Below are 23,545 nucleotides of genomic sequence, written 5' to 3'. Positions count from 1 at the left end.
AAAACCACACAGAACCTCAGTACCGTCCTCTAGTCTGCCACAATCCAACATACACCAGATAAGAGTTGTGTGAGACCACACTGTTGCTCTGAGCGGTATGTGGGTAACAAAAGTTATTCCCCCTTTGATTAATATTTAGCCCCTAGCAGTACCACAATCTAGACAAAGCCAGAGCAAAAGCTCTTTCCGTACTTAGAATTCTAAGTACATTTGGGTTTAAACAATAGAGCATATAGAGCTAGAACAAGCCAGAAGCACAGAAAAAAAAAGGGGGGGGGGGAACAATAGCTTTAAGAGTGCTGTGCGAGGTGGCATGCCTTTTCTTCAGGGGTTCCCAGACGCACACACGCTCTCTTCAGCGGCGGGTACAAATTAGAATTACAGCATGATCTCTGGTTTCATTTTCTCAAAGCGCCTTGTAGAAGGATTCTGCCACGGACGCTGCCTGCTGCCAGATGCACCCCAGTTCTGCACTGGACAGTTACATCAGGTTAGAGCAACCCACACCATCTGAGCGCTGAGCCAACTCAGACACGGTTTATCGGTCATTTCTGCCAACATCAGCGTTTTCTACTGCACCATCAGCCTCTGCGGCCCAATTTAACGGGTGCCAAGTTTAGCTGTAAGATTCAGGAGAGAGCTTCTGGTGAGTGGATGACTCCCTCCAGTGGCCACATTCAGTTCCCCAGAAAAAGCATTTTCTAAAATTGACATACAAAATCAATCAAATAAAAAAAGCACACAGTGAAACTCTCAAAGACAGATGCAAGTTAGTTACAGATGCAGGGAAAGAACAACCTGTGCAGCCTCTGACCAGAAATGAGTAACGCAGAGATTTGGTTTCTGCTGAGGCGTATTCACACACCCAACCCAGCACACTGGATACTTTTCTGAACGTAGAGCAAACTAAAGCCTGAAGTTTAAACAGAAGAACAAATCACTTCACACTACTAACTTGCTCTTTAAGACAGAAGGAGCTTTCAGTAACTATCCCCAGGTTGCATTAGCTATACCTAAGTCAGTATAGGCTTAGAAAAAAATTCATACCAAATCCACATTTTTAACAGATATTTATTACAAAACACCAAAATACGTGTTGCAAATATAAAAGAACAATATTAAAAACGGACGTGTAGTATCCACACCGGACACTTGTTCTGGGTCACGCAGAGCTCTACAGTAGCTGGGGCTTCTGTGAACATACCTAGCTCTAGCAAGACTCCATATAAAACAAATCCTGTAATTCAAGCTCTCAAAGTCTTTAGGTGAAATCACAGGGGAACATGTACTCCCTTCTCTTGAAGTGCTTCTTCTTTTTCAGCTTCCCAGATCCCAAGATACTGTAATTATATTCCGATGTGACATAAGGTATCTCTCCCTCAATTCCTTGCTGGAAAAAAAACAAGAACAGAGAAACAAATTCAAGAAATAAAGTCTTCAGCTAAAAGATTTTTCTCTTTCCTTTAAGCAGACTCAAAAAGTCCACAGGTGAAAAGCAGTTAAGGTGTCACCGAACAAACCCCACTGATAGCTGAAAACTGAGAACAACCACCTCCTCTCAGCTATTGCTATGCGTTAAGGACAATTCCTAGTTGGATAACTATCTGTTAATGCTCAGAAACTTCCGGACACACATACGTCAAAAAAAAAAAAGCCACACGCACATATATTTTTTTTATATATATATAAAAATATATATATATACACATATAATAAAATGTGGCTATATAAGTTTTATACATAGCCAGGCTAACTTCAAATAACTTCCACCTACTTCCTATGCAGCTCTTACCTGACTCACAAGAATACAGTTTGGAACAGCGATATTTCCAAGTAGTAGACAGTTCACTAGTCTTAGGTTCTCAGGAGGTACTGGTGTCAGAATATGATAAAGCTTCTTCTCCATATCAACACCTCGGACGATTCCTTGAATATAAATGCAAAGTTCAGTCTTAAATCCTCTGCACTACTTCAGACCGATACAACTGCTGCACATAGTGGAAGCTCTTTGAATAGATGGTTCTTCTAGAACAACAGGATTCTCCAAACATCTTTCTTGAGAAAAATCTGCATTTCCATGTCACGATGTTCCAACACTTCAGCATAGATTAAAAACAGCTAGTTTCTCAAACTGCTATAAATCCCTCCTTATAGCTCTATCCTCCCACAGAAGCTTCAGTGAGCTCAATATTGAGCTCATAAAATTAGAACTGTAGTATTACATCCAATCTTCTGCAAAGAAAACTGAGCTTGGTACTGGGAGATCCCTTTATAAGTTTGAGGTCCACAAACGCTATTGTTCCAGCTCTGTTCAGAGAAAGGAAATTGTTTTCCTCTGCATGTGAAATAAGAATTTAAGTCTCTCAGACAACTGAAGGATTTTTATATAAGTCATTTGGAACCTGGTTTTGAAAATATCAGTCTAAAAAGCGAGTAATCTGTCAAATTACAAAAAAGCGAGTGAGAAAGAAGCCACAGAAAAACACTGCTCAGTGACATTCCCCCTAGCTGTTACCACGTTAGTGGAAAACAAAGGACTGCAAGCACAGCTTATAATGGAAGATAATATATTTTTGAAGAAGTATATATTTATTCTTTTTTCTAATCCTACTTTTCCAGTTGCCTTTGACAGAGACGACTACTGATAGTTCTATCGTTTTGCAATATACCTGTCACAATATGACAAGAGGGAACGCGTCCAGGACTCACTCACCAAAGCCAAGGCAATCGCAGACCGGTGTCTGTGTCAGCAAGACCGGCCCATCAGTTTGGGATCTGACTTCATCCGGTATCCTGCAGAGCCCAACCCAGCTGGCATTCACAGCATACATGATGTTGGTAGGAGCAACATCAGTGTGAATAACCCTGAGTGCAACAGCATTGAAAGGTACCTAAGGAAAGAAACGGCTTACCATTAGCTCAACATCAACTTAGTCTGATTTTCCAGAGACAACGCTAAGTACACAAGACCTGAGAGCTCCCAACCCACATATGTAGAAAGACACTATGCCATACTGACACCTCAGCAAAAACCTCTGAAACGCACTGAATGGATTTTTTCCTCCAGTTCACAGAAGTGTTTTTTTCCACAAAACATTTGCAACACAAGAAAAACCCTAAATTACTAAGAGCCAGCCTCCCTGCAACATTTCCAAGTCTTCCAAAAACCTCAACTTACCTGATAGGGCACAAGACTATGTAGTGGAAGTACCGCTCCTATGTCTGGTGGTTGCAGCTGACCAAGGTAACCCAGTATTGCCATGTCACGTAAGATGCTGCTATGTACCCGGCTGGAAAAACCACCGCAACAAATCAATAAAAGGCAACTTATACAGCAATATGAGCCACTATTTCACACTCGTTTAATTTTTAACTCTTCCCACGCTGAAGAAAACTTAGAACTATACTCGTATTAACTCTAAGGGAACATAGGGTTCACGGCATCATTTCAGCTTCAAAAGAGCATTAATAAACAAAGTAGGGTTTTGGGTTTTTTTTTTTTTTAAATTATAAAGACAGCCTCTTACTAGATACTGCCTCTTTTCTCCCACAATGCTGATACACCTTCCGATTAGTCAGCCTTGAGACAGAGCATAGTACTTAAAATTGGCAAGAAAGATTCAACGCCCAGAAAAACACGCGTTTCAGAGATATAAACAACACAGACTGACTTGTAGTATGAACGAAACTAAGAGGTAGCAGTCACTATCTACAGCTGTAAGAAACGGGTAAGGAACTTACTAATGACAGAGAGAGAAGAAAATCCATTCACATTCAGTGACCGCAAGTGGAAACCAAGCCCCAGGCAGACTTTCAAGTAACTGACAGCAGACACTGGAAATAAGTTTGTTTCTTTGGGGTTTCTGTTTGTTTTTTGAGGGGACTGTTGTTTGTTGTTCCTCCCTACCCTACCACAAGGTACTAACCTAACTAAAAACTCTGACTGAGGTAATAGGACTCTGAAGGCCAAAGCAAAGAGAAAGGTCTCTACTATGCGTTTGCTGTCAGGACCAGGAATGTTTTAAAGCTTTTTAATCCGCCACATAACACATAACTTTCTACTTACGCTTCACCTGCAACCCCCGCTCGAGGGAATTCTGGATGAATATAGAGCAATTTATACTCGGGAACTGCTGCGTCTTTCTCCCCTTCAGAGGACTTCCAGTTTTCTGCTCCGCTTGCATCCATCTGCTTGCATTTGGCTGGCTGCTTCCCCTTTGTATACAGGCCAGGAGCAAGATGAACGTACTCTGGGGTAAGCGGAGCCATGGCTTTCCAGTCATACACATCCATCTGAACAACGTGACTGGGCGACAACAGCCGAATGATATCGGTCAGAAGCAGCAACCCCTCACCTTCAGGGAGCAAAGAGAACGTGATTGCTGCTACTGCGTAGACAAGCCCAAACACCAATTACAAAACGCTAGTATCAGCTCACACGGAGTAAGCTGTGTTTTCTAGTTCCAGACCTAGAGAGTGTGGTGGCACAGATTACAACAGTCATTCTGCATCATCTCTTAAGAGGTTTATGCTGTTTACCTTTCACCCAGCCCATGGTATTGATGACTAAAGGCACTTCCTTCTTGTAGGAGTTAAACACGTACTTCACTACGTCAATGTATCTTTCAGAGTCCTGCTCACAACTAGGCTGTCCATAATACACCATCTTACGTGGCATTCGCTGATGAGTGAATGGCGGCCCTGAAAAAGCAAACAGCAAACCTTTGGTAGTTTCAGCAATTCAAAGCAAAATTCCCATCCCCGTGGCACATACGTACAATCTCTCCTGAAATAAACTCAGGGTTTTTTGTTTGTTTGTTTATAATATGCTAAGATTCATTCTTCTGCAGTCAGCACCTACGGAGGAAATTTGTCTCTTGCACGACTCCATGCCAGGTTTTTTTTTTTTAAAAAAAAAAAAAAACAACTATTTTCACATTTTTAAGTTTTTAAAACTCAGGAACTACCTTCTAGTAGAGAGTCTATAGGATTAGGTTCAGCAGGAGCAGATAAAGAAGAAACATCCTGAACTACAGTAAGCAACATATTGTACAAGATCAAATTTAATTCTGAAAACATTAACTTCTACTGTGGACAGACTGTGGATACTGTGACAGACGGAAGTAAACCAGTCTGGTCATATCCTTTTTAGACAGGCACCCAAATCCACTGGTGATCTGCCAGACCAAAAAATACTAGCAGTTTCTCTGGTCACAGTTTTCTTGTGCTCAGAAAAACAGTCCCCAACTTATATGAACCTGCTTCATATTTCTCCAGCTAGTTTTATCTTGTATTAGACGTGCCTCTACAGATAGTCAAGCACGAGAAAGATTTTCCCAGAGACTCTACACATCTGAAAACTGGCAACCTGCTTTGGCCTGCTACAACCAGCTCCACCTGCTTATAAACAAATATTGTCTCTTCTCTTTAACACACACAAACACCGCCCAGGAGAATAACTCCATGGTACTTAACAAGACTTTCACAGGAAGCTTAGAGGTCCCTAGCAGGAAAACTTCTATAGCTTTTCTTTTGTTCTTTGCATATACCCGTGACAGATGTGACAAGTTCTCCCAAAGTACAGTTTCTACTCAGAAAGCACCTTCTGAGAACGAAACAGGTTTCTGGCAATAGCAGAAAACACCAAAATACATACCAAGAAACGGCTCTGTTACGTTAGTTAAAGACACACACCCAGGCGGTGTAAATTCAGTTTGACCTATATCACATTCCAGATACTCAACGGAGGGAAGGCTGCAATAAAAGAAGCCAAGGTATTAGTTCCCACTAAAAAGAAAAAGGGTGCAACTCGCAAAATATCCACAGTAGAATTTAATTTTGTTCAAGATCATCACAACTGAATTATCAGAACACAAATTACCACTTCGCTCTCTCCTTCCTTGACTTGAACAAGCAGCATGATCAGGCAAGCAAAGAATGCAAAGGGCTCATCTACACCCCATTTCAGATGACACGATACAGATACATGCTTATGCTACTACAATAGCTCCGTACCATCCCATCTGTGAGAAGGGAGGCTAGAACAGTAAGCAGAGGCAGGACTAAGCAGCACACCACCTCTCCCACGTTAACCAGACACGCCAAGACTGACCACGCGAGACTTGCAAAAGCTGTATTTTAGGCAAGCGACGATTAACAACCTTCCACACCTTAGTGCGCCAAGAAACTTGAAAGACACTAACAAATGGTAACAGCTTTCTGTATATTTTTTTAAACGGTATGATTCCCATCTCCTTACTGAACCCTAACTACTTAGCGCCCGAGTAGTTCACGTACTCCAAGACATCAAATTAGTAGCAGGTAACAGAAATATTTACGTAGCCAGTTTTTCCGGAAGACACTTGAGGCAAGAATTCTTAATTCTATCATGGTTTTGAAAAAGACACTCAACTTCCAAATGGTAACTTTTTGAGAATCTTAGCAGTCAGGTTCTTCTTTTTTCTTTAGCCTAGATCACATGTAGTAATTAGAACTAGAGAAAGTGAAAAAGACTCACTGATTCAGTAACAGGTTAATTAGGTATCTGTTAAACGTTGACTTCCCAACGTTTTTTGGACCACACACCATAATCACAGGGACGCCTTCATCTTCCGCTGGAAAGACAAACAGACTGAAACGGACCAGTACCACAAGTTACTTTCACGTGCCCCGTTTACACGCGTTTGAGACAGAAACGGAAAATGAAAACAGGAAAACAAAAACAAAAAAAAAAGACCCACTAAAGTTTCAGGCTGGGATATGAGCATTTTAATAAAAAAAAAAAAAAGAAAAAAAAGAAAAAATCCTCCAAAGACAAAAGGGCGTTAAAGTGAAAATACAGAAGGCTGCTAAAAGAAAAAACCAGCTGTAGAGCAAAAATCCGTATCTAAGAGTTCCAGCTGCTCATGACGTTTTACATGTTGCTGGATGGACGAGGGGGCATTTTCTTCTATCCACCGCAAACATGAGTGAAATAAAGAGTTTTGACGTCAAACCGGGAAGCGCCCTCACACCAGTGAGCTACCTCTCCAGCAGCGGAGGCACAAACCCACGCGCAGCGACGCACGAGCCCCAAGACTCGCGCTATTTAGATAAGAACCCGAACCAAGCCTTGTTACGAGGGGACAGCGTCCTGGTTGTAATGGAGGGGAAGCCTTTCCGCAGGCTACTAACAAAACCCAAACGCCTGATTATGCCAGCAAACGGCGCTCACCACAGCACGCCTGGATCAGCTCCTCCAGGGCCAAGAACATGCTCTCCGACACCAGCAGGCCGCGTTCAGGGCTACACTTCACGATGCCAACGGATGCCAGAACGGCGTCTTCCGGCGTAAAGTTCGGCTCTTCCTTTTTCTAGGAATCGGCGGAAAAAGGCTTAAAGCAGCGCGCGCAAGGCCACGCGGAGGCGGCTGCTAGGTGCTGACAGGACTCCCGCGCGGCACGCAGAGCCGTGCTCTTTTTGTCCGATTTCAGGGCAGCGCAGACAGACCCCGAGCGTCGAGCCGGCGCCCGGACCTCACCTGGGGCTCGAAGAGGCGGCAGAGCGGCGGGTGGCTCAGCAGGAACCGGGTCACCGGCGTGTCCAGGTGCTCCAGCAGCACCACGGCGCACTCCGGCGTGAACCGCGCCATCACCTTCAGCCGCGCCTCTGCAAGGCCAAGCGCGGCCCTCAACCGCCCCGCGCCAAATGGCGGCCGCCCCGCGCCGCGCCGCGCGCGCCAAATGGCGGCCGCCCCCCCTCAAATGGCGGCCGCCCCCCCTCAAATGGCGGCCGCCCCCCCCTCAAATGGCGGCCGCCCCTCACGGGCCCGCGGGGCTCACCGGAGCCTCCCACCGGGCCGTCCGGCCCGGTGGGAGGCTCCGGTGAGCCCGGCGGGCGTAGGCAGCCTCCCCCTGCCCTCAAACGCGGCGCCCACTCACGGCGGCGGACGCGGTGAGCCCGCATGGCGGCGCGGGCGGCGGCGCGGAGCTGGCGGAGGTCGGCGGCGGGCTGCGGCTGGGCGGGCAGCGCCTCCAGGGCGAGGGCGCAGTGGGTGGGCGGCGAGAAGAGCTGCTGGCCCGGCTGGTGCGAGGCGATGGCGAAGCCCAGGACGCGCACGGCGCCGTAGAGGCAGGTCAGGCGGCACTTCCCGCTGAACGGCAGCGCCTGCGGGGAGGCAGCCGTGAGGCGGCGGCGGCGGCGGCGGCGGCGGCACCCGCGGCCGGGCGGCGCCCACCTGCTGCGGCGCCAGGAGCAGCACGGCGGCGCCCTCGGCCGCCTCCACCGCCGTGAGGCCCGCCTCGGCCGGCGGCACCATGCCGGCGCGGACGAAGGAGGCGGCGAACTCGCGCCAGGCGGCTTCCGCCCGCCCGCCGCCGGCTGCCGCGGGTCGCGGCGGGGCCCGGCGCGGGCGGCGGGGCGGCGGGCCGCGCCGCGCGGGCATGGCCGCCTCTGCCGCCGCCGCCGCCGCCCTCCTCCTCCTCCTCCGCCGCCGCCGCCTCTCGCGAGACCGGCGCGGCCGCGCCCCGCCCCGCGCGCAAACAGGCGCCAAGAGGCGGCGCCGGCCCCGCTCTGCCTCTGCGCCCGCGCCGCCGCCGCCGCCCTCACCAGGGACGGCGGCTACACCACCGCCCGCTGGTGGACGCCTGCGACGAGCGAGTGCGCCGTGACGGGGCCGTGACAGGGTCCCCGGGGCCATGACGGGACACCTGGGGCCAGGAGAGGGCTGTGACGGGGTCCCCGGGGCCATGACGGGACACCTGGGGCCAGGACAGGGCCGTGACAGGGTCCCCGGGGCCAGGAGAGGGCCGTGACAGGGTCCCCGGGGCCATGACGGGACACCTGGGGCCAGGACAGGGCCGTGACAGGGTCCCCGGGGCCATGACGGGACACCTGGGGCCAGGACAGGGCCGTGACAGGGTCCCCGGGGCCATGACGGGACACCTGGGTTCAGGACAGGGCTGTGACAGGGTCCCCAGGGCCATGACGGGACACCTGGGGCCAGGAGAGGGCCGTGACAGGGTCCCCAGGGCCATGACGGGACACCTGGGGCCAGGAGAGGGCCGTGACAGGGTCCCCGGGGCCATGACGGGACACCTGGGTTCAGGACAGGGCTGTGACAGGGTCCCCGGGGCCATGACGGGACACCTGGGTTCAGGACAGGGCTGTGACAGGGTCCCCAGGGCCAGGACAGGACTGCGACAGGGTCCCCGGGACCATGATGGGACACCTGGGGCCAGGAGAGGGCCGTGACAGGGTCCCCGGGGCCATGACGGGACACCTGGGGCCAGGAGAGGGCCGTGACAGGGTCCCCGGGGCCATGACGGGACACCTGGGGCCAGGAGAGGGCCGTGACAGGGTCCCCGGGGCCATGACGGGACACCTGGGGCCAGGAGAGGGCCGTGACAGGGTCCCCAGGGCCATGACGGGACACCTGGGGCCAGGACAGGGCCGTGACGGGGTCCCCGGGGCCAGGACAGGACTGCGACAGGGTCCCCAGGGCCATGACAGGACACCTGGGGCAGTGACAGGGTCCCCAGGGGCAGGACAGCACTGTGACAGCATCCCCAGGTCCATGATAGGACACCTGGGGCCAGGAGAGGGCTGTGACAGGGTCCCCAGGGCTGTGACGGGACACCGGGGCCAGGACAGGGCCGTGACAGGGTCCTCAGGGCTGTGACGGGACACCTGGGGCCAGGAAAGGGCCGTGACAGGGTCCCCGGGGCCATGACGGGACACCTGGGGCCAGGACAGGGCCGTGACATGGGCCCCAGGGCCAGGAGAGGGCCGTGACAGGGTCCCCGGGGCCATGACGGGACACCTGGGGCCAGGACAGGGCCGTGACAGGGTCCTCAGGGCCAGGAGAGGGCCGTGACAGGGTCCCCGGGGCCATGATGGGACACCTGGGGCCAGGACAGGGCCGTGACAGGGTCCCCGGGGCCATGACGGGACACCTGGGGCCAGGACAGGGCCGTGACAGGGTCCCCAGGGCCATGACGGGACACCTGGGGCCAGGACAGGGCCGTGACAGGGTCCCCGGGGCCAGGACGGGACACCTGGGGCCAGGACAGGGCTGTGACAGGGTCTCCGGGGCCATGACAGGACCGTGACAGGTCCCAGGGCAGTCACAGGGTCCTCAGCAGGACCCCCATACGAGCATAGGTCCCCTCTGCAGTGCAGCCCTGCGCCACTGCAGCTCCCAGCAGGCGTTTCTGACACCTAGCGAAGCCTCCGCGCATCTTTCAGTTCACCCCTGACAACACATCTGTGTTCGTGCAGTGCAGTGCCTTCCAGAGCCACGGCTACCACCTGTTCCAGACCATGAAGTTCACCGTGCAGGACATAAACAACTCCAGCACCCTCCTCCCCAACATCACCTTGGGCTATGACATTTATGACACATGTTCGGAGTCTGCCAACATATATGCAACATAGCGTGCCCTTGTCCAGAAAGGGCAGCACAACACTGAGATGCTCAATACCTTCCAGCACGATGAGTCCAGGGTCTCCTGGCTGTCGTTGGGCCTGACAGCACTAAACTGGCCCTCACCACAGCACCTATCCTCAGTGTCTTCCTTATACTGGAGGTAAGCTTACCACAGCAGTGATGAGTGTGTTGCAAAGGGGTACCTGTAGCAAAGGAAAAGAGCTCTTCAAGACTAATCGTTCGAGAGAGAGGAGCAGGCAGATGAAAGATCCAAATTGTGGGCTGGAAATGCAGCCTCTGTGCCCCTGTCCCTGTGTAGTACCTGGCACCAGCTTTGGTCTGGCAGCTTTGCTTAGAATCTCATCCCAAGCACTGGGCTCTCAGGCAAGAATCGTGTCTAGCTGGCTGTCTTTCAAAAATCCCTCTTGCAGCAGCACACAAAGGAGCATTTGCCTTCAGGTCTGCCACCTCCTCAGCCCTAATTCTCTTCAAGAGACCTACTTGTGCCATTTCCTCCTTGGGCACCGTCACGTAGCACCAGTGCCCACCTCAGTTGGCACTGCTCAGGCTGGGTAACCGCCTTTTCCTGACTCCCTTTGCAGATTAGTTATGAAGCCTCTGTGGAAAAACTGAGTCTGAAGTGGTTGTACCCCTCGTTCTTGCGCACTGTTCCCAGTGATAGGCAGCAGGTGAAGGCCATTGTACTGCTGCTGCAAAGGTTCGGGTGGACTTGGTTTGCTCTGCTGGGCAATGACAACACCTACGGCAGAAGTGGATTAGAGGCCCTCCACGAGCTGCTGAGCGCAAACGACATCTGCATCGCCTACCAAGGCATCATCCCCTCGAACAAGGATGCCAGCAGCCCGCAGCTCCACGACACGGTCAGAGTCCTCACAGATATCAGGGTCAATGCCACCATCATCTCCTCCAGCAAACAAATTGCCCGCCCTTTCTTTGAAGTGGTGGTCCAGGAGAACATCACAGGTATGGTGTGGGCACTGAAGACTGCTCTTTAGCCCAAACAGTGTGGCATGTGCCTGGCATCCAGAATATCGGCTCTGTGATTGGGCTGTCAATCAAGCAGACAGAGTCCATGACACTGAAACATTCTGAATCTTGGAAAAAGGCAGAGGAAAGAGCCAGCAGCACAGGGGCAGGTGGGGGAAACGGGGGGAGCAGCAGAGAGAGTGCCCAGCTGAACTGCACCCAAGGCTGTACAGGATGCCAATTGCTCACCACCGCCCCTGATGAGTACGACACTAAAGCCTCGTACAGCACGTACACAGCGGTGTACGCTGTGGCCCATGGGCTCCACGCCCGGCTGGGCTGTGCCTCAGGAGCATGCAGCAAAGGCAGAGCCTATCCTTGGCAGGTAAGAGCAACACAAGGAAAGACCTTCCTCCCTTTGTGGTGTGGATTTTCACCATGAAGCGGTTACCCCTTGTGCGCGGGGGTTTCCGATCCCCCTCAAAGACTCGTCTCCAAGCAGAAGAAAGGCTGTTTTGGCAGCTAGGGCACTGTTACAGCATTCAGAACTGAGCTCCCCACACTGCTGCAGGTTGTAAGTCCCAGCCTCTGGCCATGTGGATCAGTGCAGACTGTCTCTCAAAGCCTTCCCCTTAACTGATGTGTCCAACTGTGTGAGTCACTGTCTGCTTTCAGCTTTCCATCTCAATACTGCACAGTGGCTGCCTTGTGGGCTTCAGCTGCCCATCACAGACAAAGCAGCCTGGATGGATCCAGGCCTGCACTCCGGGTCACTTCTATTCCTCTACCACTAGTCCCTGGCAGAAACGTGGAAGAGCTTTTCTGCAGCGGGGCATACGCTAGCTGTTGAGAAATTTGAGAGAGGAGACAGCAGCAGAAAAGGAGACCTCTAGCACCTCTCCCACCTGAGAGAAGGCTCCCCTCAGTGGGAGTCTCGGCATCATGAAGGGCTTTTCTCTTACTCCTTTGTTTTGCAGCTCCTAGAAAAAAATCAGGCAAGTAAACTTCAGCCTGCACGAGAACCAGATCTCTTTTGATGCCAACGGGGACGTTCTTAAAGGATACGACATCATCACGTGGAATTGGAAAGGTCCAAGCTGGTCCTCTGATGTAGTTGGATCTTTCAGTGTAAACCCTGACAGAATGAGTATTGACCAGGACAAAATCCTATGGCACACAAAAGATAGCCAGGTACTCAGGTACTGTTCCGCATCCAAGTCATATTTATTGTTCATGATCAAGCCAACTACATTCCCACAATGGATTCTTTGGTGTTTTCCCATAACAGGACTAATCTGAGGGCACAAAGCAGCAGTATGGGGCTGGGAGGACCTCCATGTTCCCACCACTCTAACCAAAATCCAAAGTATAACCAGGGCACACGAGCCTAAAAGGCTCCCAACTTCTGCTTTTACCTTTACTTTAAACAATCTCATTTCCTCAACACCACCACTGGGCGGGGGGATAAAAAAAGAAAAAGAAAGGGAGAGAGAGAGAGAAAGATTCAGATGAAAAGCTATCAGCCGCTGCCCAGGGTTTATCCTGAAATTAAGGGCAGCAAGCTTGCCAAATGCTACCCAGTGCTAGGCCTTGTGCTCAGCTTGATCTGTCCTACCGCCCACTCTGTTTGCGCTGCCACAGAGGCTCAGCCTCTGCGCACCTGATTGTTGCTGTGCTCCCAGCAGGCTCCTGTCTTAGTGTGCTCCATGGCCTGTCAAGCAGGGGAGAAGAGGCTGCAGCACAGTCACCACAGATGCTGTTTCAGCTGTGCGGCCTGCCAGCAGGAACCTTCCTCAACAGAACGGGTCAGTAAATCCTGAACGGCTTCCCGCACCCCCTTGTTGCTCTGCTCCTCTGACTGCACCTTTCCTCCCTGTTCTGGCTGCCCCCTGCTTCTGTCTTACCCTTTCCCCTTCACGCAGCCCCAGCAGCTGTCTCAATCCCTCTCATTGTCTTTTCCTCGCTATGATAAGTAAATATTTTTGAGTTCACCTAAATGCAGGTCACTGACTATTCTATTTAAATACTTGCGAGTATGCAAAAACCAGTCCCTGTGCTTGAGTGCAACCTGGGCCCAGCGCTCTGCTGGGCAAAGCTGCTAACAGATGGTTCCACACAGTCAAATGACCAGCTGAGGTAGTGCCCGCAGAGCCCCCTTGCTGATGTGCTCTGCCGCTTCCTCTTGAGGCCAGGAGCAAGGGAGGATCTGCCTTGACAGCTGCTTCCTGCACCACATCCCCTGGAAGGGAAATTCAGCCCCATGCTGCCTTTGTTCCCTGGATGGCAATGAGTCCTTCCACATCATGTGGTCGCTAGCAGCTCCGACTCCTCGGGGCGTATGGAAATGTGTCGTGCTTGGGACTGGCGGCAGGATCGTCTCATCTCAAGCGCCCTAGCCGCAGCTCTGAACCTATTGCCAGCAGGTGCCCCTGGCCATGTGGCAGCCTCAGTCTGCCCTTCCACTGAGTGAGGAAGAAACGGCCAGCTTTGGGTAACGGCAGGCACGGGGAACCTCCGCCAATGGTCTCCAAACATGCCTGGCTGGTGTTACTTTTCCCCTACCCACACCACAGCCTGCAGAAGCAGAGCTGCTGCAGACACACGCCAGTCTTTGCGGGCCTCTGGCTACTGCTGGATGTAACTTCCCCTCCTGGCTTGGACCTCAGCCCATTCAGCTGTAAGCCCTGTCTCGCCCAGCTGAGCTCCTGTGGCCCGCAGGCAAGGTCCCTTCCACAGCCTGCCACAGCGTGCTAAGGGCACGCAGAGCTGCGTCCCTTATCTCCTGGGTTTGCTGCCTTTCATCCCAAGCAGTGGGCTCTGTTTTGGAAAAGGAGCCCCACTGCTACCAAAGGCTTGGAAGCGCCCAAGCCGAAGGAGCAGAGTCCGAGGGGCCCGAGGAGCAGGCAGTCCTAGCTAGAGCCCACGGGTGGTGGGAGGGGTGGCGCTCCAGGCAGGCAGATCTCTTACCTGGATCCATGGTGTAGGAGGCGCCTCAGCTCCCGCCTGGGCTCGTGTCCTCCGCAGACCTCTGTGCTTGCCAGGCTTGCGGGAAAGATGAGTGGGCCCCAGCAAGGAGCAAAGCTTGCTTCAACCGGACCCTTGATTTCCTGTCCTGGGCCAACCCCATCTCCTGGGCCCTGCTGACTCCCATCGCCCTCCGCATGCTGCTCGTGGCAGGGCTGGCTGTTGTCTTTGCCCTGAACATCTCCGCACCCGTGGTCAGGTCAGCAGGCGGCAAGACGTGCTTCATCATGCTGGGCGCGCTGGCCTGCGCCTGCAGCAGCTTCTTCTGCTACTTTGGCGAGCCCGCCAGGCTCACGCGCGTGGTGGGGCTCCCGCTGTTCTCCATCAGTTTCACCGTTCTGCTCTGGCGTGTCACGACTCGCTCCTTCCAGATCGTCTGCATCGCCAAGCCCAGCAGGAAGCGGCCTGCCCCCTGCGAGGCCTGGACGAGGCGCGGGGGGCCCGCGCTGCTCATCGGCGGCAACCCGGCGGCCCAGGCAGCGCTGGCGCTGGTCCTGGCCCTGGCGAGCGCCAGCCCCTCGGTCCCCAGGGGGAAGGACGGCGCGTCCGCGGAGCCCGTCGTGCTGGAGTGCTTCCAGGACACCCGGCAGGGCGCCATCGCCGCCGCCTACAACACGCGGCTCGGCGCCTGCTGCTTCGCCGTCAGCTTCCTGGGCAGGGACCTGCCCGAGAACTACAGCCAGCCCAGCGCGGCCCCGGCAGCCCCCGCTGCGCTTCGCCTGCCAGCTGGCGGCCCGCTGGGCGGCTGCTCCCCGCCCGGGCCTACGCCGCCCTGCTGCGCCCCCCGCGCCGCCATCACCGCCCGCCGCGCGTCACGTCCGGCGCGCCCGCAACGCGTCACGTCCGGCGCGCCGCGGCGCGTCACGTCCGGCGCGCTCGCAAGATGGCGGCGGCGGCGGCGGCGGGGCGCGGGTCCCGGTAGCGGCGGCGGCATGGCGGGCGCGGCGGCGGCGGCGGCGCAGCAGCACAGCGTGCGCGTGCTGCGGGAGCTGAACCGGCAGCGCGCGGCCGGGCAGTTCTGCGACGCGACGCTGGGCGTGGGCGGGCGCGAGTTCCGCGCCCACTGGCCGGTGCTGGCCAGCTGCTCGCGCTTCTTCCGCGCCCGCGGCGGCGGCGGCGGCGGCGGCGGCGGGGGGGGGCGCGTGGCGCTGCCCGAGGGCCTGGCCGACACCTTCCAGCTGCTCCTCGACTTCTTCTACACCGGCCGCCTGGCGCTCACGGCGCACAACCGCGCCCGCCTGCTGGCCGCCGCCGAGCAGCTCGGCGTGCCCGACGCCGTGGCGCTCTGCCGCGCCTTCCGCCCCGCCGCCGCCGCCGCCGCCGCCGCGCCCCGCCGGCCCCGCCGCCGCGCCCCCGCCGCGCCCCCGCCGCCCGCCGCCCGGGACCGCGACCGCGACGGGGACGGCGGCGAGGCGGTGCGTGAGCGGGGCCGGGCCGGGCGGGGGGCGCGGGGGGGACCGCGGGCGGCGCGGTGACGCCCGCCTGTTCCCTCGCAGGGGGCCGCGCAGGCCGCCCGCCCCGGCCCGGAGGCGGCGGGCGAAGGCGGGCAGGGGGACAGCGACGCCGACTACGTTCCCGAGAAAAAGCCCCCGAGGACCAAAAAGAAACCAAACTCGGGGAAAAAGCCCGGCAGTTCCGAGAGGGCCGGGAAGCCGGAACTGCTCGAGGCGGGGACGCCGGGGAGCAGAAAAGGTACAGCTGTGCCGGTTGAATGCCCCACATGTCATAAAACGTTCCTCAGCAAATATTATCTAAAAGTACACAACAGGTAAACGTTCTGATTTTTATTCCTGTACCTCTTGTTCGTAGGGACTTGCGCCATGACCAGCTTCCATCGAGGCTGGGTCATGCCGAGCCGTAGCGCCGCGTACCCGAGTTCCGGCTCGTTTCCGAGCTCGGCCTTGCGTTTGGGAGCCGGCAGCGAGCGTGCTCCGCCTCGCAGCCCCCCGCCCCGGGAGGCTCTGACCTGGACGTAGCTGTTCGGGGTGAGACCCTCAGCCCAGCACTCCTGGGCACTTGGTCTGCCAGTTCCCCTGCGCTTTTTGGCGGGTGGTTTGGGTAAATGGTCCTGGTTGCAGATGGCTGATTTAAAAGCCTCAATTTCTGCTGGGACTGAAGGTGAGGTCCCCTGACCCAACCTGTGCCTGCTGCTCTTGAGGTGCATCTCCTCAGCACCCGCTGGGACACTCGGTCACCACTGGCGGAGGGGCACTCCCGTCCTTGACCTGGGTGGGATTTACAGGTGTCCAGAATGGTTCTGAGAGCCACGAGAACCCTCTCAGGCTTCTGCTCACATGGGTTTGAGAACAGCCTAGTGCCGGTACTGCTCAGAAAGTGCAGGAGGAAGGGGCTTAGAGGCTCTTTTAGGGGCGCGGTGGCTGCAGATTAATGGTATTGAAGCGTGGAGGAGCTGCCAGCTCTTGGGGCTTTGGGCAAGAACCACACATCAAGCTCTCCAAACTTCCTAGCTTTCAAAAGAGCACGTACAATGAAGGAATTGAGCCCACAGCTGTGTGAGCAACAAGCAGAGCCTTGTGTGGTGCTTCAGACCAGAACGGGGGTTGTCCGTTATTGCAGGGATAGGCACGAGATCCAGCTTTATCTGTGAAGGGCAAACCGTAGTTGTTTGCAATTGTCTGAGGCTTCACAACTCAGCACGTTAGTGGAGCGCAGCGGGCACCGCAAGCCCGGCTGCGCTGAGAACGCAGACCTGAGTGGTCTGAGAGCTCTTCGGTGTGCTGATGCTTTCGGACGCCACGGGATCAGCATAACTGGCGTTCAAGGAGGCTTTCAGAAGACGCTTCCCAGCCCCTGGAGACGGTTCTGCAAATGCTGACTCTGTGGGAGTTCATAACAGCTTCATTGTCCTCCCCTCTCCCTGTAACCGAGCAGCTTCTTCAAAGCGAACAGTGTTTCTCGAGCAGCTGCTTTAAACACTGAAACAGGCTGGAGCCTCACAAGAGGCAGTTAGTGAAGCATCAAACCACAGGCCACGTGGGATTAACTGGAAATAAATGGGTTTGTCAGCCTCCTCACCGAGCACGAAGGATGTAACGCGGCAGGCCCCGCGAGCGTAACTAGAGATCGAGCGGCTTCTTAACCTGGGCCTGGGAAGCGGCTCTCTGCTATTAGACTGGCAGTAATGGATGCTCTTTGTTTGTATTCCTTGTAGGAAACACACTGGAGAAAAGCCATTTGAATGTTCCAAATGTGGTAAATGTTATTTTAGAAAAGAGAATCTGCTGGAACACGAAGCTAGGAATTGCATGAACCGATCTGAGCAGGTACTTTGGGGAGTAGCAGCCAGTGCCTAAAGGGGGGGCAGGAGAGGGCTGCAGATGCGGTTCCATTGCGGAGGGCCAGCTCGAGCAGGTGGCCTGCCCGTAGCCGGCTGCTGTGCTCCCTGCCCTCCCACCGCTGTCCTCGGAGCAGCCTGTCCACTGCGGCTCAGCTTTGGGGATCATTGCAGTGTGTCCAAATACAGTAAGATGCTGAAAGGTGCGCTACTGTGAAAATTAAGGAGTTTGTCCCAGGAAACGGTAATATTCATTTGTGCTCAGGGAGCAGATATGACCCATTGTCCTGTGCCGATTTGTTAAGAAGGGAGCGTGCGGATTGCAAGTCTTCTAGCAAAAGGTGGCTGTTCAGAGCAAGCCAAGGCTCTACTGCTGACAAACGGCAGGCGCTTTGTGCGTTCCTGCCTTTCTGCGGAAAGTGAAGTTGAGCCTCTGTGCAGCCCAGTCACTGCTGGCTACTGAACAAAAAAATGACCTTATTGCTACCATACAGCACATATATTGCAGGTGGGATTCCCCCTGAGTCCGGTGACAGTCCATTGGGGATGAGCGTAGCAGTGGCTGTTGTTCATGGCGCATTGGTGCAGGGTTGCTGTCCAATTTTGTGCCGCTTTTTGTTCTGAGGTTCCTGAGCACGTGAGAATACTCTTTGCTTTGTAAAAGATCCAAATTTCTGCAGCCACAAGTTCAACGCTCTAAACAAACTCCAGTGCTCTTGAACGCCAAGCGCTGATGTACATGGCTGGGCTAGCTGCTGGCTTTGTGTTGTACTCCTGGCTTCCCTATTTCTTGCTTCTGCAGAAGAAGCTGATGCCTTCCCCTTTCTTGCAGGTTTTCACGTGTTCCGTCTGCCAAGAGGTATTTAAGAGGCGAATGGAATTGCGGCTGCACATGGTGTCACACACGGGGGAAATGCCGTATAAGGTCAGCACCGCCTGCCTTTGAGCATCCCTATGAATAGCTGCTAGACGTGGTCGCTGAAGGAGGGGGGGGTGTCTGAGCAAACATGCCTTTCTATTTTGGGGAGAGCCTGGCGCTGCCCAGCGGGTGTTGTCCTGGGGGTTGTATCCTCGCGTTGTGGTGCTGACTCAAGATGGCTCGGCTGGCACGGCCTGTCTGTGGGCTGTCACCCACGGCTTCGTGTGGGCATGGCTTCTTTCCTTCATAACGCCCGCCTTTACTTTGTATCCTGAAGCTAACCGGAGCAGTTCCTTTCCCCTTGTCTCCCTTGAGTTGTCTCCTGCAGCGCTGGGCTCCCTGCCGAGGGGCGTTCCTTCCCTGTGAACAAACCAGAACACGCTCCAGGGACACACCAAGACCTGGCCAGTTTTTCCTGTGGCTCTGCTTTGCAGGCACCCATGACCTCACCAGGGATTTGCGTTCTGCACCAGAACAGCGCTCTCTGCCTGATGCACAAGCCTGCCATCGGTCTTCTAATTGTGTCGAAATCGCTGTTCTGGAGGTGGCTAGAAGCTGACTCTTTTCTCATTTATTTCAGTGCTCCTCCTGTGCACAGCAGTTCATGCAGAAGAAGGACCTGCAGAGTCATATGATAAAGTTACATGGTGCACCAAAACCACATGCGGTAAGGAGAGTTGGCTCGTGCAAGGTGGGGTGAGCGGAGTTGGTATTTTGAGAGAGAATTGTTCTTTGCTAATGTCTGGCCTAGGGAACGGTGGCTGCTGTCCTTTCTGGCTCTGTTAAGCGGGGCAGGGAGTTACAGAGTGCTGAAGAGCTACTGGAAAGAAAGTGTTTTGGAGTAAAGGAGCAGCCATCCTTTTTTTCTAATGGACCCAAATATTGGCCAGCAGCTCCCTTTCGTCAGGCTGTCTCATCCCGCTAGGCACCTCAGAGCTGGGTGTGCCGCAACAGTCAGCTGCAGGGACGCTCCTACAACAGCAGTAACAAACAGATCTCTCTTGCGCAGTGCGCTTTGCAGTGGGTGGTGCAAAGAGCTTTCTGCCAGCAGCCAGGCCCGTGCCACGCTTTGTTCTTGTGCGGGCGGTGGAGCGTGCCTGGGCGAGCCTAACCCTGACCTCTCCTGTGGCCTTGCAGTGCTCGACCTGCTCCAAGTGCTTTCTGTCTCGGACAGAGCTGCGCTTGCATGAGGCGTTCAAGCACCGGGGAGAGAAGCTGTTTGTCTGTGAAGAGTGTGGGCACAGAGCCTCGAGTCGCAATGGCTTGCAGATGCACATCAAGGCTAAGCACAGGTATGACGCAATTCATTCCATCGCGTATGTCATCCTTACTCCAAGCCGTACTTCCTTCCCCGAAGAGCCCTGCTGGGTGGGTTGCAGGAAGCCTTCTGCAGCATCTGCGAGATGAACTAGGCGGTCCTTGCCTCTCTCCAGCTTTCCTTGCAGTGGTAGGCCCAAAATTCTATCAGAAATATGGTGAAGGGCCAACGTTTAGTTCTCCTTTTCTGTCTTCCAAAGGAAGTCCATGCTGTCTGCACTTCATCCGAACGCGTAACCTTAATAACGTAGACGAGGACTGAGAAGCTCGTCAGCTGCTTTCCTGCCTAGGTTATTAATGTTCTTGAAGTCAGGAGCATGTGTCAGCAGCTGCTCTCCATACTCATCCTTACGTGGTCCGTTTCCTGGGCTGGTCATAACACCCAAGGGGCAGGAGGCTCCAGCGCCGAGCCTAGGGGAGCCTCCAGCTGCAGAATAGCGTTTGCGAGCCAATACTTTGGCTTAAGAGGGGTTAGAAGTAAGGTTTACTTAAAGGACTTTGGAACGATGGTAACCACTAACTTCAGGGACTGAAATTCACAAAGACAGAGGTGCAAGTGAAAACAGTTCTTTGACTGGAAGCTGTCCAGGAGGAATCAGACATGTTCTCCCTGTCCTCAGAAACGAGCGGCCCTATGTTTGTGAGTTCTGCCATCACGCCTTCACCCAGAAAGCCAACCTCAACATGCACCTGCGCACGCACACCGGCGAGAAGCCGTTCCAGTGTCACCTCTGCGGCAAGACTTTCAGGACACAAGGTATCCCCTGGGCGCGCAGAGCTGTGTCACTGCAGCCCCTTTCCCACCCCGTGACAGCTGCCTCGCCCCGAGGCCCGTCTGTGCCAGCAGTGCTGAGCAGGCAGAGTGCTGCGCTCAGAATAGCGAGCGCTGCTCTACCCCAGCTGGTAGCCAGGACCTTCAGGAAGTAGCTGTACTGAAAAAAACAGTTTTCTTACCTGCCTCCCCTGTGCAGCAAGCATGCTCTGGCGAGCGTGCGATAATACCCCAAGAAAGAGCATTCCCTTTCTTTCTGTTACTGCACAGCATAGAAGGGGAAGAAATTGATGCCTTTCCCCATAACAGTAAGCTTAGACCAGCAGGCGCCTGCTTGTACCTCTCCCAAACATTCACAACTAGCCTGGGACAGACTGATGGCAGCGTGCCCGCGCAGTCCTAGCTGCAGCGTCGTACGTACCTGAGCGGGGGCACTCAGTGCACAGCTGACGGCAGCACGCGCGCTCTCTCTCCCCCCCCCCCTCCGTTCACGGCAGCAAGCCTGGACAAGCACAACCGGACCCACACAGGGGAGCGCCCCTTCAGCTGCGAGTTCTGTGATCAGAGGTTCACGGAGAAAGGGCCCCTCCTGAGGCACATCGCGAGCAGACATCAAGAAGGAAGACCCCACTTCTGCCAGATCTGTGGGAAAACGTTCAAAGGTAACAGCCAGTGCAGCGACGCTGCTGCGTCCTGAGCAGGAACAGGGAGACCCCCACACCTGCTCTTTGCTCATTAGCAGTCGCTGTGCTATTGTCTTCTGCCACAGTACCATAAATGTCCGTATTCACCGAATACGCGTTTTCTCGCACAGCTGAAGCGTAGCTACTGTTTCCCTATCTCAGCTGGCGCCTTCACCATCTCTCCCAGCGATGCCTATGTCTGTTTCTGATACAGAGCTGACCCGATTCTCGCTTCTGAGAGGGGAGCAGTTAGGTGGTGAGGAAAGATGGGCCAGTTTTTAAAACGGACAAGTTCCAGGCTTCAGCATAACAAAAAAACAACCAACCAACCAACCAAACAAAACAATCTCCTTTCCGGTGCCTTGGAATGGCAGCACTATGAGTATATCCCTGCCCCAGTAATGCTTAGTATAGCCTGGGCCCACAGCTGTTTAGCTGGAATGCTCTGTTGATAGTGCTGTCTTGAACGGTTTCTAGTTTCTAACTTCTGTTCTCAGCTGTTGAACAGCTGCGTGTCCACGTTCGCAGACACAAGGGAGTGAGGAAGTTTGAATGCACTGAATGTGGCTACAAATTTACGCGACAGGTATGACTTTTCTAATTCCGGAGGCATCTGTGAAATACACTGCATGTCCACATTGCGTAGCCGGTTAAACAGCTGAAGTGTTGCTCACCTGTGATGAATGAAGTAAGCAGATTCCATTCTGTAAAACAGCATATTTCTTTGGGAATGAAAGCGCACAGCCCACGTAAGGGGGAAGCAGGTGCTCGCAGGGCTCGAGGCAGTGCCAGAAGAGTAGGAGGGTGCAATGCTAAATCAAGACCCCCGGCTCGGCCAGGCAGGCCATCCTTTCCCTCGTGTGTGTGAGACTTGTGCTTCCCCCTTTAGAAAAGCAAGGTGCCCCATCAGGCACTTTAAACCTGGGGGGACTTTCTCTTCATTGGCCGCTTTGGCTCTGCCCCTCACTGCACTCAACCGTAACACCACGTACCTGCTTTTCAGCCAAGGAAGTGAGTTACCCGCTTCTTGTCAGAGGCCGCTCTGGGAAGCTGTTCTCGTGGGCACTTGCCCTTCTGCCAGTCTTTCATATGGACGTTGCAGTCCAACTCTTCCTTTTTCCCCCTCAGTAAAAAGCTCTGAGCTTTAGGCCGTCCATTACTCTTCCTTTTAAAGGCTCACTTGAGGCGCCACATGGAGATTCATGACCGGGTTGAGAACTACAATCCGCGGCAGCGGAAGCTACGAAACCTGATCATCGAGGATGAGAAGGCCGTGGTGGTGGCGCTGCAGCCGCCCCAGGAGCTGGAGGTGGGCTCGGCCGAGGTCATCGTGGAGTCCCTGTCCCACGGCTCCCTGGCCGAGGAGGTCCCTGTGCAGAGACTCTGTTCAAACGAGAACTTCTCTACAGCGGATGTTATCGAACAATCGCTTATCATAACAACAACAATTCCTGAAGACTGTGAAACATAACGTGACTCTTTGTATACATCCTTCCTACCGAAAGACAATAAAGCATTAGGCTGGAATGACTCTTTGCTATGCTTGGTCTTTTCAGCCCTCAGAAGCTTTGAGTTGCATCGAGCCCCCTTCTCTCCTCCTGTACAAAGATCAGGTTGCAGGGAACGTTTCTCATGAAGTTGTAATCGGGTATCAAATGAAGAAACAATTACAAAGCTACTAGGAATTACGACTTACGCTAAATGTATGTACAGTGTATGAGACTGGATGTGATCGATGACTCCATATACGTAATACTGTGAATTGCTTTTTAGTAAGCTGTCATCTGTGACCAGACGGGATGGATGGATCACCTCTGATTTTTTTCAGATTGCTAGTTCTTACTTTGCTCAGTTAGCTCTAAATTTGAGTCTGGAAACTTGTGATTAAAGCATACCTTCCAGGAGACAGCGCGACTCTGCCTTCTTCCTTAATCGCTTGCTAAAAGCCTTATTGCCTCAATTAAATTTGTGCCTTATTTCTACTTTGTCAAGCTTTTTGCTACGTGTTACTGTTTCTCTACTAGATTAAAGGCATGCTGCTGTTCCATATTTTCTCACAGTTGAAGTAATTGAGCTGTTACATAATGGAAAACACGTTACCATTCTCTCAGGGAAGTGGGTGGTTCTCTAAGGTCCTTTTCGA

At 54.0% G+C, this 23,545-nt stretch overlaps 3 protein-coding genes across 3 annotated transcripts; 2 read left to right on the top strand and 1 right to left on the bottom strand.

Annotated features, from left to right (window-relative positions):
• Nucleotides 1–1,053: 1,053 nt before the first annotated feature.
• NOL9 (nucleolar protein 9) lies at nucleotides 1,054–8,454 on the bottom strand. Its single transcript, XM_068915700.1, has 12 exons — nucleotides 8,216–8,454; nucleotides 7,920–8,145; nucleotides 7,520–7,647; nucleotides 7,214–7,352; nucleotides 6,518–6,614; nucleotides 5,657–5,754; nucleotides 4,540–4,701; nucleotides 4,067–4,355; nucleotides 3,179–3,290; nucleotides 2,714–2,891; nucleotides 1,793–1,926; nucleotides 1,054–1,390 (listed from the first exon to the last, which is right to left on the bottom strand). The coding sequence occupies exons 1-12, from the start codon at nucleotides 8,420–8,422 to the stop codon at nucleotides 1,262–1,264; spliced, it is 1,899 nt and encodes a 632-aa protein (XP_068771801.1). The 5' UTR covers nucleotides 8,423–8,454; the 3' UTR covers nucleotides 1,054–1,261.
• A 1,744-nt stretch (nucleotides 8,455–10,198) lies between these two features.
• On the top strand, nucleotides 10,199–15,222 carry TAS1R1 (taste 1 receptor member 1; the record flags this gene model as incomplete). The annotated part of the gene is given in 8 exon segments (XM_068916347.1): nucleotides 10,199–10,485; nucleotides 10,488–10,565; nucleotides 11,008–11,398; nucleotides 11,401–11,783; nucleotides 12,377–12,583; nucleotides 13,078–13,168; nucleotides 13,171–13,197; nucleotides 14,417–15,222. Coding segments are annotated over 8 exon segments (2,169 nt in total), but the record flags the coding sequence as incomplete, so codon positions are not given.
• A 100-nt stretch (nucleotides 15,223–15,322) lies between these two features.
• Nucleotides 15,323–23,393, top strand: ZBTB48 (zinc finger and BTB domain containing 48). Its single transcript, XM_068916345.1, has 10 exons — nucleotides 15,323–15,831; nucleotides 15,913–16,184; nucleotides 17,589–17,700; nucleotides 18,544–18,636; nucleotides 19,211–19,297; nucleotides 19,768–19,922; nucleotides 20,568–20,704; nucleotides 21,217–21,381; nucleotides 21,900–21,988; nucleotides 22,577–23,393. Exons 1-10 carry the CDS (start codon nucleotides 15,349–15,351, stop codon nucleotides 22,871–22,873), a joined length of 1,890 nt encoding a protein of 629 aa, XP_068772446.1. The 5' UTR covers nucleotides 15,323–15,348; the 3' UTR covers nucleotides 22,874–23,393.
• Nucleotides 23,394–23,545: the final 152 nt, after the last annotated feature.

Source organism: Struthio camelus, chromosome 21 (genome assembly GCF_040807025.1).
Source record: "Struthio camelus isolate bStrCam1 chromosome 21, bStrCam1.hap1, whole genome shotgun sequence".
In the NCBI taxonomy this organism is placed as follows: Eukaryota; Metazoa; Chordata; class Aves; order Struthioniformes; family Struthionidae; genus Struthio; species Struthio camelus.
The sequence above is the reverse complement of the archived record's forward strand: the minus strand, read 5'-3'. Positions and strand labels throughout refer to the sequence as shown.